Source organism: Sebastes umbrosus, chromosome 24, assembly GCF_015220745.1.
Source record: "Sebastes umbrosus isolate fSebUmb1 chromosome 24, fSebUmb1.pri, whole genome shotgun sequence".
Taxonomy (NCBI): domain Eukaryota; kingdom Metazoa; phylum Chordata; class Actinopteri; order Perciformes; family Sebastidae; genus Sebastes; species Sebastes umbrosus.
The window spans coordinates 4,395,295-4,409,835 of record NC_051292.1 but is presented as its reverse complement, the minus strand read 5'-3'; the positions used below and the strand labels follow the sequence as shown (position 1 = coordinate 4,409,835).

At 40.6% G+C, this 14,541-nt stretch overlaps 2 protein-coding genes across 12 annotated transcripts in view; one reads left to right on the top strand and one right to left on the bottom strand.

Moving 5' to 3' along the window:
• The window catches only part of zranb3 (zinc finger, RAN-binding domain containing 3), a 101,272-nt gene extending 95,510 nt beyond the window's left edge, over positions 1-5,762 (bottom strand). For all 3 annotated transcript variants that reach the window (XM_037761652.1, XM_037761651.1, XM_037761653.1), the window contains exons 1-2: positions 5,648-5,762; positions 3,978-4,181 (exon numbers count right to left, since the gene is read on the bottom strand). In XM_037761652.1, coding sequence (XP_037617580.1) covers positions 3,978-4,123 — 146 coding nt within the window. In that variant the 5' untranslated portion in view covers positions 4,124-4,181; positions 5,648-5,762. The remainder of the gene's footprint in view (positions 1-3,977; positions 4,182-5,647) is intronic.
• Positions 5,763-6,680: 918 nt separating this feature from the next.
• The window catches only part of LOC119483496 (R3H domain-containing protein 1-like), a 46,047-nt gene continuing 38,186 nt past the window's right edge, over positions 6,681-14,541 (top strand). For 8 of the 9 annotated variants that reach the window (XR_005205709.1, XM_037761646.1, XM_037761644.1 and 5 more), the window contains exon 1: positions 6,681-6,799. The gene's annotated coding sequence lies outside the window, so the exon portion shown is untranslated. Of the gene's footprint in view, positions 6,800-10,241; positions 10,407-14,541 lie in introns of those variants that run through there. The other variant, XM_037761642.1, reaches the window with a different exon arrangement.

Below are 14,541 nucleotides of genomic sequence, written 5' to 3'. Positions count from 1 at the left end.
ATGGCGAGCACTTCTGTTGTGTAAACTGCTCAGAAACCTCCCTTATTGTCAATTTAGCTGGGAAAGCCATCCATCCTCTGAATGCTCTAGGTCTCTAGTTTGTGGCTGTAAAGTTTCATGAGGCTGTGATTATCCTAGAGGTCACCACAGGTCATTTTATACAGCAAGGTCAAAAAAATGGTCTCACTACAATGAAATGTCTCCTATATGGGGACTAACATCTAACAACTAACACACCGGCTTTCAACAGTGACTCTGTATAAATAAGCTGAACCGTCCTCCCCGGGCTGTAACGGTGTCGCAGCGTACTGCTGAATAGCCCAAATGATTTTATGGCAGCACTCTGTGTACGGTCTCTACATTATGAACGATACTTATGGGCGTAAATAAATCAACTTGTGTGTGTGTGTGTACAGAGAACAAACTCCATCTAAAGGACTTCTCAGTGATTTGACCATCACAGGCAGAGACAACGCAGTCTGCTTATTGATCTCCTCTCACGTCAGCAGAGCCGGTCTTATTCAATAAAAGCACCGGCAGTCACTTACAATATCATTTTGGACAAATCAGAGCAGGGCGGACATGCGTGGCTCGCTCCGACGCCTTAATGGAAGTGACCAAGAGGATGTACTTTTACTCCAAATTGATGTTGGATATGAGAGTAGTGCATTTACAGATGCACGCTGGGTAAATACATACAGATGTCAGCACTCAAATGGCACACTTCTGCCCAACTTTTCCAAACAATACAATCAACCACATCTCAAGGGTTTTTATTGCCGCGCTGTGACACAAACTCTCCCACATTATCCCTCATCTGACTCCATAAAGCTCACTCACCCTCCCACGCGCGCCGATACGGCGGGCTGCGTACTGTAAGTATTTGAATTGCAGCAACATTTGATGTTTTGGTTCGGCGCTCTTGATGCTCTGGATGTGGAAAAAGACACGACGACTGTGAGATTTGAAAAGGAAAAAATCCGCCCACGGATCCTCCCACGCCGTCAGATACCCGACATCAATCTACGGTGTTCAGTGCATTTCAGGAGTTATTTTATAATGAAGCGCTGCCATTTATTTTCTGTCTGTCAGCCTGCCTCGTCTAGTTCCACTTCAGGTAGAGCGGTATCCTACATTTCCCACAATTGTTGCTCCTAAAAACCCAACAAGTCTGCAGCCACGTTGCATTCTGGTTGTAAATTCTGCCTCTTCTCTGTTTAGCATCAGTGAGAAGAAAAATAAGACACTGCTGCTTTAATTTGAGGCTCTTTTCAAGGATATTGACCGAGCAAATAAAGAACAGCGGGGCGCCTCAAAATACCCAGAAAGATCAAGATTACTGTCAATAAAATGACCATTTTTAGCTTGTAATCATCTTTACTGTCTGTCTGTGTGCAGGTGCCGTCTAAAACTAGAGGCAGTGGATTTTTAAAGGCCGATATAACAACGATAGTTTGGAGAAGGAGAAAGATGACAGCAATACACACGGATCTTTACAGCACAAGTGGCCCTCAAATAATCAGATATGGCAAAATATAACGGCCATGCTTGATAGCTAAACAGCTTTTGGCAGAGCAGCAGTCGAATGCATTAACAACACCATACTATAACCAAACTTATCATGCTCAATTTATTAATAAAGCGGTCCTATATGAAGTTAACTCTCATTAAAATATATCTCAGGTACACATTGACTTCATGTATCGGAGCCTCGATGCAAAACGGCGATGTACGTCCCCGCGTAGTTTGGAAACCATCCTATCGCCGCCACTGATTAATCAGCTGGCTAGGGATGTTGCGAGAACCGATCGGTACCAAGTCGATGCCAAAATTGTGAAAACGTTGTAACGGTACTCATTTTTCTACAGTACCGCAAGTATCTGAATCAGAATCAGAAATACTTTATTGATCCCCGGGGGGAAATTGGGGCGTTACAGTTGTAATATCTTATATAAAGATAAAGAAATGTAAGAAAATAGAAATAAAAGAGTATGTAACATGTAAATTATGTACATAATGCTACAATATAAACACAATATATGTAAAGAAATATAAGTACTAAAATTAAAAAATAAGAATATAAGAAATATGTACAAATATTTGCATTGAGACGTGCAATATATATAGCATATAACCACAGTGCAAATAAGTAAATACAAAATGCTGAGAAGTGGAATCTATCAAGTGTGTTAAATATAAATGCCAGAATGGTATAAATAAGAAATGAATACGAATATTTCTTGATTGTAAAGTACTATGAATGCAGTATGAATGACAGTAATGCACAGTTGAAATATTGCACATTATTGTAGCGTAGGTACCGTCAGGGTGTGAGACTACGTTGTCCCGGAGACGATAGAAAATGTGTTTGGGACGCAGTAAACTCACTATCAACGCGTTCTATTCTTTTTCCCTGATAATGATACATTGCGAACACCAAATCTGTGTTGAAATCAGCAGCTAGTTAACGTTAACCGGCTGCTAAGAGCTAACGTTAACTAGCTCTCGCCCTGCCGACTTCAACGCGGGAGATGCCCTGGTTTTAATGCTAATGGATAACGCTGAAATTGACTGTTGGCTAAACCCCTCCCCCAAGCAGTGATTGTCCAATCACAGCTTCTAGCCGCCGATCATCACACAGGTAAAGGACGATGGAGTCCCACACCACCTGAGCATCACCTATGCTTGTGTGGCACTAGACAGACTCTAGGTATGTTATATAGTGTGATATTAGAGGGATATAACATCATGTCCTCTCTACCTATACTATCTGCTGCTAACGCCACTCCTGCTCGTCTCCAGAGAGGAGCGCTGCCCGCTGCTCTCTCCCTGTCACATTGATGCCAATTGACTGAGGTAGCTGTCCACGCGGTGCAGCGACAGCCAATTGACTCCTGACCCGGTCTGTGTAACAAAGCAGTGCCTCCCAGTGTTCCCGAATCAATATGGCTGCTCGGCATCACAGCGACGGCGTTCAGATTGGCTCCCCCTGTGCTGACCTTCCCGAGAGCCCGAGAGCACATCGACTGGTCGGGGAGGAGGAGGCAGGCGACGGCCGAGTCCTGGTCCGCTCCTGCAGCTGATGCTCAACACTTAACGGACTGAAGGGCAACTGAGAAACTTCCCCATACAACCTGGACTCTACCTGACCTTCTGAATTTAAAACCACACACAGTCTTGACTTTTTACATCTGGAGCCATCACAATGTATCGTAGCGGAGTTTTCCCATCGCACTATAGAGGTGGGGCTGCCTACTTTAAAGCTCTATTAGGTAAATTATCTACGTAAATGTGTCATCCTATTCGACTAAATCACACACTGGGGCAGCATGACAAAGAAAAATGTGTATTGCGACAGATTTTTCTAAAGATTTGTTGTGAAGTATGGACACAAACTGAACATCAAAAATCGAAAGCATATCAGTGACCAGCGTTTTCTAAACACCTCGCCTCTTCCTGTAATTGATGTGAAGCTTCTGAGTGAAGATACAAGAAGCTACTTGTATTCTTCTGTGAAAACGCTCAGACAATAGATTTGAAGTGAAAGCATCTTTGTAGCTACAAATCAATATTTACACACTGCAGAAGTGGAGAGGAAGGTAGGGCTGCAAACACGGGATGGCATAAACATAGAGGGGGGGGGGGCTGCTGCTCATCTCGTTCCTTGTCATGTTAGCACTGATTTACAAGATGCAAGCTGACCTTTAGTTTTAAAATACTAGTGTTAGTGTTGCTCCCATATCATAGATGTTTCTAAACACACAACTTAAAGGGATAGTTCAGGTGTTTTGAAGTGGGGTTGCATGTCTCCAAACTGGGGCGTGCCGACTGTCATCTACTGTAGGTAATACACTGACTATGGATAAGTTCCTCATACAACCCCACTTCAAAACACTTGAACTATCCCTTTAAAAAACATTACAAACTACCCTAATTGACTTACAAACAATAAAGCTGTGACGCAATAGACTGCTTACCGTCCATTCCTGGATAGAGCGAACTCCACCCCCTCCCTTTGGAAAGGCATGAGGCGCTGCAGGAGCTTGTGAGGAAGGCCTGACAGTTGCTGTGACCATCTTGTATCACAGCGAGAGGTCTGTAGGCCATTATCATCCATTTCCATTCGCAAGTCCTCATCAGTTTCCTCGGCCCTTGCTCAGTCAGCCGGCTCTGATTCTAGGCTGGAGATAAAAAAAAAAAACATAAAATAAATTGATAGCTGATTTAAACACGTTTTATAATAATGATAAGAAGCTTCCCTCTGCTGCCCACGAGCACTGACAGGAAGGCCATTATTAGAAGCTGCATGACGCAGTCTAGTGGACAAAGAAAGCCTGAATTTTACATGAGATGGTAAAAGTTGCCTGTCTCAGCTGCCTCCAGTTACAACAGCATCTTTTCTGTGTTGCCTCACCTGACGCTGTCCTGGTCAGTCCAGGAAGACCTTTCTGACTGCCTCCACATGTAATTACACTTATTGGTGAGTGTACACCAACAAAAAAAAACAAAATCATGTGTCTAAAACAGTATCTCATAAGGACAGTGTTGTCCAGATAGAAGTCAGAGAGCAAGCTGTGCTTATTATATAAAAAATAATCACTTTTTGGATAATTTATATTAATAATATTATAATAATCTGTAATAACAACAACCACAAATTAAATTTGATAGTTAATTACCAACCAAAACCACCTAAATGCTTCAAGGTAAGGCAGTATCTTGCAGTTTGCTAGCTAATCTATTATATTAGATAGATATTACTCACTTTTAACATCTCCAGTTTATCGGCAGATGAAATTTACATAATTAATATGATTAATATTTAGCAAAATATTATGTACATAAAATTATATGGCTTAAAATGTTTTATTTTTAAAAAATTTTAATACTGTAGAATATATTTGCAATTTTTTTGGTAATGAAAATATGAACGTGTTTTATGTAACCACTGTATTGAACTTTTGAAATAAAGTATAAAAGCTAAGCTATAACTTCATTTTAGCTAAAATGTTATGTATTGAGTTTAAACTTTACTTTATAAGCAATATATTAATTAGAGGACCTATCATCTTTGGGATCATTTATAATAATTATTATATATTAATCTGTAATAACAACAATTATTAATGAATTAATTAATTAGAGGAATTAAAGAACATGTTGCCAGGTTAGGACCCACCACTTAATGCACAATTAAGTATGCAAAGAACAAATTTGGAGTTATAATAAGTGGTCAGGATGCAGCATGGAGCAACACAAACCGGAAGTAAACAAACTTGCCTATAGAAATAAAAGCACACAAATTAAATGTATGTTATTTTTCCAGCAAAACCACCTAAATGCATCAAGGTAAAGCTCCCCAAGGCAGTTAGTCAGCTAAGTTATAACTTTATGTTAGTTAAAGTTGTATGTATTGAGTTTAAAGCAAGCTAGAGCCAGCAACACAAACCGGAAGTAAACAAACGTCACGTGTTCTAGCTACATGCTAGCTACATTAGCTCCTCTGAGCAGAGCCGCTCTGCCTCAGACAGCGTTGCTTTGACACCGTGTGACTCAAGAGCAGCACTCACAGAAGCATACAGTAAAAGTGTGCTAACAAAGCTAAATAAGACGTTAAGTGTGTTAGTGAATGCGTGGTTTTGCCTACCTGCTTATGGGACAGCAGGCTGAACTGAAACACTGCAAAGTTTCCCGGCAAATTTAAGGTTTACATCCACATCCGCAGTTATCAATGCAGCTTCCGGTCACTTAGTGAACTTACAACTAAAGCAGGGGTCAGCAACCTGCTGCTCCAGTGGCTCCCTGTGGACCTTTTAAAAATGGAAATTAATAACTGTTTTTTGTTTACATATTCATTATTATTTATCATTGTTGTAGGTCTATGGTATGAGAATAAAGTCGTAATATCATGAGAATAAAGGTCATAGGTTTACGAGAAAAAAAGTTGTAATATTATGAGAATAAAGTCATAATATTAGTATATATATAGTAGTAGTAATTTTACGTGTTATTTTCTTTTTTCTCTTAAAGTTATGACTTTATTCTAGTAATATTACAACTTTTTTTCTCATAATATTAAGACTTTTTTCTCGTAAAGATAGGACTTTTTTCTTGTAATATTACGACTTTTTTTCTCGCAAAGTTATGACTTTATTCTAGTAATATTACGACTTTATTCTCATAATATTATGACTTTTCGTCTCGTATAGTTATTACTTTTTGCTCGTAATATTACGACTTTTTTCACGTAAAGTTACTACTTTTTTCTCGTAATATTAAAACATTTTCTCGTAAAGTTACAACTTTATTCTCGTAATATCACGACTTTTTTTCTCGTAATATTACGACTTTTTTCTCGTAAAGTTATGACTTTATTCTCATAATATTACGATATTTTTCGTTAAATTATGACTTTATTCTAGTAATATTGCGATTTTTTATCTCGTAAAGTTACGACTTTTTCCTCGTAATATTACAACTTTTTCTCTCGTAAAGTTACGACTTTTTTTCTCGTAATATTACGACTTTTTTCTGGTAATCTCAGATTTTGTTTCCCTCAATGTGGCCCTAATAGTCCGTAGTACATTTACTTATTTACTAAATAAATAAAATAAACATTTAAAAATAAATCCAAGACGTGACGTATTTACGTAACACCCCTACGTCCTACGTGCCTAACGTGAGTATCTGACGCACTCTGCTCTCTCCAGGCTGCTCGCCTCCTCCGTCTCTCCTTCACTCCGCCACAAACACTATCACCTCTCGGTAGAGACTACGGCTGTGTGCAAACCAAAAAGCGGTAAGCCAAACATTAGATGTATGCAGTATATTATATCCAACCGGTTACCTTAATAAAACATGTTGTAATCATGTAACACGAAGCTAGTTTAGCAGTAAACATCTCTCTTGTTGGTGCGTGACAGCGCCGGTGTTTGGCCGTTTTCAGCCTAGCTTAGCACCGACACGACCTGACTCCTAATGCTGCCTTGCTCGTCGGCAAAAGCACACACACGGAAATTAAACACAGTTTTTAAATCGTAAGATTCCATACTTAAATTCGGCTCTCATCCCGATTAACCAAACAGCATTGATTTAATAATACAGCTTAATTAAATAACTTTAAGGCCTGGTTTGACTGCTGCTTCTCCAACGTTAATATGCGGCAACGACCAGTTTATGCCTTTTCAATACGCTTTAATTGAATTATCTTGCTGCTTATGTACATGTTTTATCAGCCGAATTATAGTTATATGTATGATTTATCAAATTGAAAAGTCACAAGTTAAACGGGGTTTGCTTACACCACGAAAACATTAAAATAGCCAAATTTTGAATGGAGTCTGGTGGTGCGGGGCGGAAAAGCGAGCAAAAAATAGCATTTAAGTGCTCTAAATGATTAATCAAATGCTATAATATGCTATGCTATAATATGAATCTTTTTGTGTGCAGATGCATGATTGACAATGACATATTTTCTCTGTCGATGGTTGCATAGAAACACTAATTAATCAATCCCACGTATTAATAAATGACATTGCGCACATACAAAGTGCTTTACCAAATAAGGGTAAATGTGGTTATATTTGGAGTGACAAGTAAAATGTACCAGTCTTCTAATAAGTGCATAGTACTTAATTGTAAATATGTATTAAAATGATGAATTATGCAGTGTACTTTGGTGCATAATCAAGCATTTTCAGAGATTCTAATGGTTTTTGCTAAGATTTAAGCCTTTTTATACAGTAGTGTAGGTCTTAACATTGACATACAGTCGTTTAGTGCAGCTCCATTACTGTTGTCAGATTTATGCTTGTTAAAGGTCATAAATCATGCATCTAATAACTCATGTTGTGTAATAAGTAACCCATACCCACCATAATTCCTATGCACTAGCCCAGATAATCATCGCCTCATAGGCTGGGTAGAGATGTGCAGTGAACAAGTTGCCACCAGTGAGGCTGCTGAGCATCATGATGGTTTCGTTTTCATTAAGGTACCAGCGGAGCCTGGTGGGTGGAGGTGGAGGTGGAGAGTGGATGATGCTGTGGAGGCTCTGTCCCTCCGGCTGCTGTTTTTCAGAGAGCGGAGATGATGTGTTAATCTTCACCGATATGTACATCATGTATTGTGTGTTGTGTGTATGGGGATTTATGACCATAATTAGTCATCGTGTGTGCTGATTTAGAAGCTCTCAATCAGGTTATGGAGTCATATTGCAGATAAATAACAGAAAAGTACACTACATTATTGCACAACCATAACTGCTCTGTTGACCATTCATTACGCAGGTGCACATTCGATGACATTATCAGATATCGAGGTTGAGGATGCTGCGTAATAGCTTTCACCAAAAAGGTGGTGACTAAATAATTCATCGCCCTTCCAAGGTGGTGGTGGTGAGGGGGGGGAGATGTCTCTTTCCGTCTATGGTGCGACGGTACGACGGAGTATTAGGGCCACATTGAGGAAAAATAAATAAATCTGAGATTTAGAGAATACAGTCATAGGTTTACGAGAAAAAAAGTTGTAATATTATGAGAATTAAGTCATAATATTAGTATATATATAGTGGTAGTAATTTTACGTGTTATTTTCTTTTTTTCTCTTAAAGTTATGACTTTTATTCTAGTAATATTACGACGTTTTTTCCCATAATATTACGACTTTTTTCTCGTAAAGTTGTTACTTTTTTCTTGTAATATTACAACTTTTTTTCCCGTAAAGTTCTGACTTTATTCTCGTAACATTACGACTTTTTTTCCCGTAATATTACGACTTTTTTCTCGTAAAGTTATGATTTTATTCTCGTAATATTACGACTTTTTTCTCGTAAAGTTCTGATTTTATTCTCGTAATATTACGACTTTTTTTCCCGTAATATTACGACTTTTTTCTCATAAAGTTATGATTTTATTCTCGTAATATTACGACTTTTTTCTCGTAAAGTTATGATTTTATTCTCGTAATATTACGACTTTTTTCTCGTAAAGTTATGATTTTATTCTCGTAATATTATGACTTTTTTCTGGTAAAGTTATGATTTTATTCTCGTAATATTACGACTTTTTTTCCCGTAATATTACGACTTTTTTCTCGTAAAGTTATGATTTTATTCTCGTAATATTACGATTTTTTTCTCGTAATATTGCGACTTTTTCTCTCGTAAAATTACGACTTTTTTCTCATATACAATTTTTTTTCTCTTGTAAAGTTATGACTTTATTATCAGAATATTACGACTTTTTTACCCCGTAACATTACAAATTTTTTCTCGTAAAGTTATGATTTTATTCAGAAAAGTACACTACATTATTGCACAAATGCTCCCCTCCAGGGCTTAAAATAATTGTTTGCCATCACAGTTTCACCCGCCGCCGCTGCTCTGTTGACCATTCATTACACATTCGATGACATTATCAGATATCGAGGTTGAGGTTGCTGCGTAATAGCTTTCACCAAAAAGGTGGTGACTAAATAATTCATCGCCCTTCCAAGGTGGCGGTGGTGGTGGGGGAAATATCTCTTTCCTATAATATTTGGTCCATTAAATAATTCATCCGCCTATCCATAAATTGTTTGTTCAATCGGTGACCTTTTCACGAGATTAAGGGGATGCACAATCCTTCAGAGACCCCGGCATAACGAATGGCACAATTATATATTGTTTTCCACCAAGATCTGATTTTATTGCAGTATTTTACTCAGTGGTGTTTCAGGTGGCGTCTCTCTATCTCTGAGTCTGTGGGATTATCTTTCTTGTGTGAAAAGCAGGGTGCCAGCTTTTAACGGGAAGGTAGCCCAGCGAACAGCTCGGTCTCGCAGCGGCCAGCGCCTCCCCATCGACTCTCCACCTGGTCGTTGAGCACCTAGCTGGCCGCCCGTCCTCCTCCTTCTTCTCCTTTTTCTCTGCTCCTCTTTACCGCCCACCCTCCCTGTTTCCTCCTCTCCATCTCCTTCCATCTATCCCATGTCCCTGGCTGCCCTTTTCCTCCTCCTTCCCCCCGCCTCCATCCTAAAGCAGAGTAGCTAATGAAGAGCCCCATTTAGCCGCCGTGACTGGCTGCCGAGGCTCTGACATCACACAGGGGCCAGCTGTTGATTTGGCGCTGTCTCCAAGGCTGGCTGGCTTGATGGGTTGTGGCAGGTAGACTTGTGCTCACGCAGCACCCTCCCCTCCCTCTCTCTCTCTTTGTGACACCCACTCTCCCTCACCCTCTTCCCTTTTACACTCCCCGCTCCGCCGTCCTCCACTCTCACTCAGTCGAGCGAGCGAGCAGGAGGCAGCTGCCGAGGAGCGAGCTGGGAGGCGACTCCAGCCTCCTCTCCGGCAAAACATTGTGCCTCCTGTGCGATGGAAGCTAAGCGGTTGCGTAGCGGAAAGGATGGAGGGCAGAGCTGCCGGGCAGGTAGGTCCTGCAGCTTCGAGCCACCTCGCATGCTATTTCTGCTTTTTCATATTTGTTTCTGCATTTTCTTCGGGTTTTAATTTCAAAACAAAAATCTCTCTCTGCATCAGCTTTTCTTTTTTATCATCGCATGGCAGCAAGTGTCTTCGGCTTGGTAAACTAAGTGCGACTGCTTTTCATTACGAGGATAATTAGCAGAGATCAGCCAATAAGAGGCTCCGCTCCGCATTGTTCTCCATCATCTCTCCCTTGTTTGTTCTGCAGGTGTTGCCTGCAAATGGACTTTTAATGAGTCTGGCAGACTTTTTTTTTTAGTTCCTCTCATAAAGGCTCCATAGATTTAAACTGCTAGACTTGCATGTTTTTCTGTGTTTATTGTTTCTCCTCCTAATTGCCTAGATTGATATTCCCTGGTAGCCCTCCTATGGGATAGGTAATGGATTACCTACCTATGCTCTGCTGTGGATTTAATTTATTAATGCTGGCTGGCTGCGCCTCTGCTCCGGCGCTCCCACCGCCTTACGCGACCTGGAGGCTGAGCGCAATTAGAGCCTCATTTGTGCCTGTTTATGTTGTGTATTTTTTTCCCCAGTTAATTCAGTCTATTACAGGCAGTTCCTTAAACTGACACCGCCTCAGTCGCCCCCCAAAATCGAGGCAGGCAGTGTATGAAAGTGATATAATTTCATAAGCTTTGCACTAATCGTTTTCTGGTCCAATTATACAGCTCCCCTGTCAGTGCTTTCCCTCGCTTTTGCAATTAGCAGAAATGGCTAGAAAATGGGAGATTAGTTACTCGGCTTAGCAAAAAAACGCCGAAATCAATTTTATTGCGGCGCCAGCATTAGTAAGCTAATTAACTGTTTATTTGATGTCTGATTTTATCAGGCAGGCATGGTGCATGTCCTGCTGAATTTCCTCTCCAATCCGTTGCCGTGTTTGGAAGTCAATTCATTGTCGTGATAATGTTTGTGGCTGCACTTGCTGTGCGTCCGTTTTTAGATCTCAGCCAAGCATAAGTGGTATTTTTTTTCCCCTTCAGAAATGGTGAGCAGGTGACACAAAGCTGTCAGACGTGGTATTACCTTTTGTGTTTGAGCTTTTGTTTCAGCTCTGTTTAGTATTCTACATCTTCTGCAGACAATATCCCAGCTGTTTGGCACCGCTCCTACCGTTGTCCTTTTTTTATGTGACACGCTCATCAGCCGCAATAAAGCATGATTTTTTTTCAATCTGCAGCTGCATGCAGGAACGACGCTGCCACTTCTTTTTTTTTTGTTGCTCAGGCGCTTAAAAAATCATGTTTTCTTCGTGTTCTCTTTCCCGCCCCGTGGTTTGACTCACCTCCTCGTTCTCCGTTGAGGATAGCGCCAGAGGGGATGGAGGAGATTGAGGGAGGGATTGAGGGTCCTTCACCTCCCCAGTTGAGCTGGTTTTAGCCCCGGACAAGAGCCCAGATCCACGCAGGTGTGGGAGGGAAAGGTCAGCAAGAGACAGGAGAGAAAGAAAATACTGGAGTGTGTGTGTGCGTGCCATCACCAGTAGGCTCTTATGCGCCTCGCAGTGATTGAAAAATTTCTCATTAGCTCGCCATCGAGCGTAATTGTCCGTGAGAGCAGTCCGCTAAGAGCCCGGTGTATGATTAACTCGGCTCAGTTGACGGCCACCCTCATGACCCCGCTGTGGGTTTGTTTGAGAATTCATTTCAAGAATTTGTGCAGTGAGTGGAAAACGTGTGCGCTTGTTGCACCAATTCTGCTGTTACTCTTGATGATTTATGGAGAAATCATTTGATTTTACCTGCATTGCAATCCGTCTAATTGAGCATTTTAATACATGCATTTGTGTTCTGATTGTACTGCATCAGTGAAGGGGGCGGCGTGACCCTGAACGACGCCTGAGGGAGCCTCTTTAAGGTTTGCCACGCTCTGCGGCGACTGTAATACCAAATGAACCACTCCCTGTCAGCTACAGCACAATACTGGAGGACGCACTAGGCGGGCGGAGTACAAGTTCACTGCTGTCTGTGTGTGTGTGTGAGTCCTAAGAAGCTGCTGAGCACCAATCAGAGCGGTGATGTTTCCTTGTCTGTCAAAACCTCTTTTTTTCTGTGCATTGTTTGCGACATTAGCATTCATAAGACACCACACCGGCTCAGTGTGAAGTCCTGAAGCTCCGCTCAGCAGCTCCGGTCATAAAACCTGGAGCGCCCCATGGCCACGACTCCAGCCACACCGCTGTCCGCCAGAGCAACTTTTACACTCTGCGTGTGTGCATGTGTGCGTGATATCGCTGCAGGACCAGCACTGAATTACAGAGCAGGGTTCCACATTTTAGCTGGCTCTTCTTCTATTTGCAGCAGCTTGAATTGGCACCACTTTTGCGAGCAAGAAGGGCAACATCTAGAGAGACCACAGCAGCGAAATGGTAGTTCTGTTACACCAGAATCAGCATGTAAAAGGTGCATTTAGAAAAGAGATAAGAGGCAAAAAAGAAGAGGGTAGAGATGAGTATGTCGGAACAAGAGGAAAAAGAGATAGGTCCCAACCTATTTTCTTTGAAGCCCCCCCTATTTGTATCTAAGAAAAGCTGACATCATCACCCTAAAAAATATCACAAATCCTCGAAAAAAATCCATAATTTGAATAAGGTGATCCATTGCACTGAAAATGTTGTTTTTGAGAGGCTAACTGCCAACAAATATGTATTGAAACGGAATATTTCGTTCGATAAAAACATTTTAGAAATGATGATGCCCCCCCCTACTTGTATCTAAGAAAAAGCTGAGCCCCCACAACCCATATTTTCTGACGTCAGCACCCTAAAAAAAATTAAAATCCTCGAACAATATCCTTAATTTGAATAAAGTGATTCATCGCATTGAAAATGGTGTTTTTTGAAAGGCTAAACGCCAACAAATATGGATTCGAAGCAGAGTATTTCGTCGGATAAAAACACGTTTTGAATTTTAGAAATGATATGATGGTATCTAAGAAAAGCTGAGCCCCGACCACCCATATTTTCTGACGTCATCACCCTAAAAAAATTACAAATCCTAAAACAAAATCCTCTCCAATTTGAATAAAGCGATTCAGCGTATTAAATTAGTTAGTTGAAAAAAAAAAAAAAAAAAAAAATCAACTTTCTTAAATGAATATAACTCGTCAGTGCGTGCCTCTCTTTGTGTGCGGCAAGCGGGAGAGCAAACTGTTTTTTGACCGCAGTGAAAATGTTGGTTTTGAAAGGCTAAACGCCAACAAATATGGATTGAAGCACAATATTTCGTGGACAAAAACATGTTGTGAATTTTGGAAATGATGAAGTCTCCCGTACTTGTATCTAAAAAAAAAAATTACAACTCCTCAAACAAAATCCTCCAATTTGAATAAAGTGATTCAGTGAAAATGTTGTTTTTGAAAGGCTAAACACCAACAAATATGGACTGAAGCAGAAGATTTCGTTAATTAAAAACGTGAATTTTGGAAATCTCTTTTCAGTAAAGTTTGACTTTTAGACTTTTCAGCGATCTGAGTTATGCAACAATCCTTCGCAGCCACCACTGGAATCTAATTCTACAAATAGTATAAAACTAATAATATTAGTGTAGCCTGATTTTTATCTGCAACTGTGCACAAATACCAGCTTTAAACAGAATGTGGCTCATTAAGTAGCACAAAAATATCTTTTTAAATTAACTTTTGTATAAATCATCCAGTAAATGTGTTATGTTTTTTAGTTATGCATAGAGGGGGCCCGGACCCCAGGGTTGGGAACCACTAATCTAGATGACCAACAAACTAATAAATGACTGGCTACAAGCTGCATGTACTGGGCTGTGTACTCTCCAGATGTAAGTAATTATATAAGTGACATCAACATTGATGGATGGATCCGCTTCGGGCCTCACACTCGTCCGTCTGCCAGTGCCAGGCAGAGACGCTACAGCCTGAAGGGGACATTTTAGTCACAAATTTGCTAAAACGTCAAACAGCATTCATGTTAAGGAGTTGAGGAGTCTGAAGTATTCACGGTCGGGCTGTTTGAACAATGCACCAAATGGCGACTGTTCCACGTCGCTCCCACCCGTCATCATCTCAGTCTGCCACCCTGGCTGCTGTCATGAGGAGGAAGATTT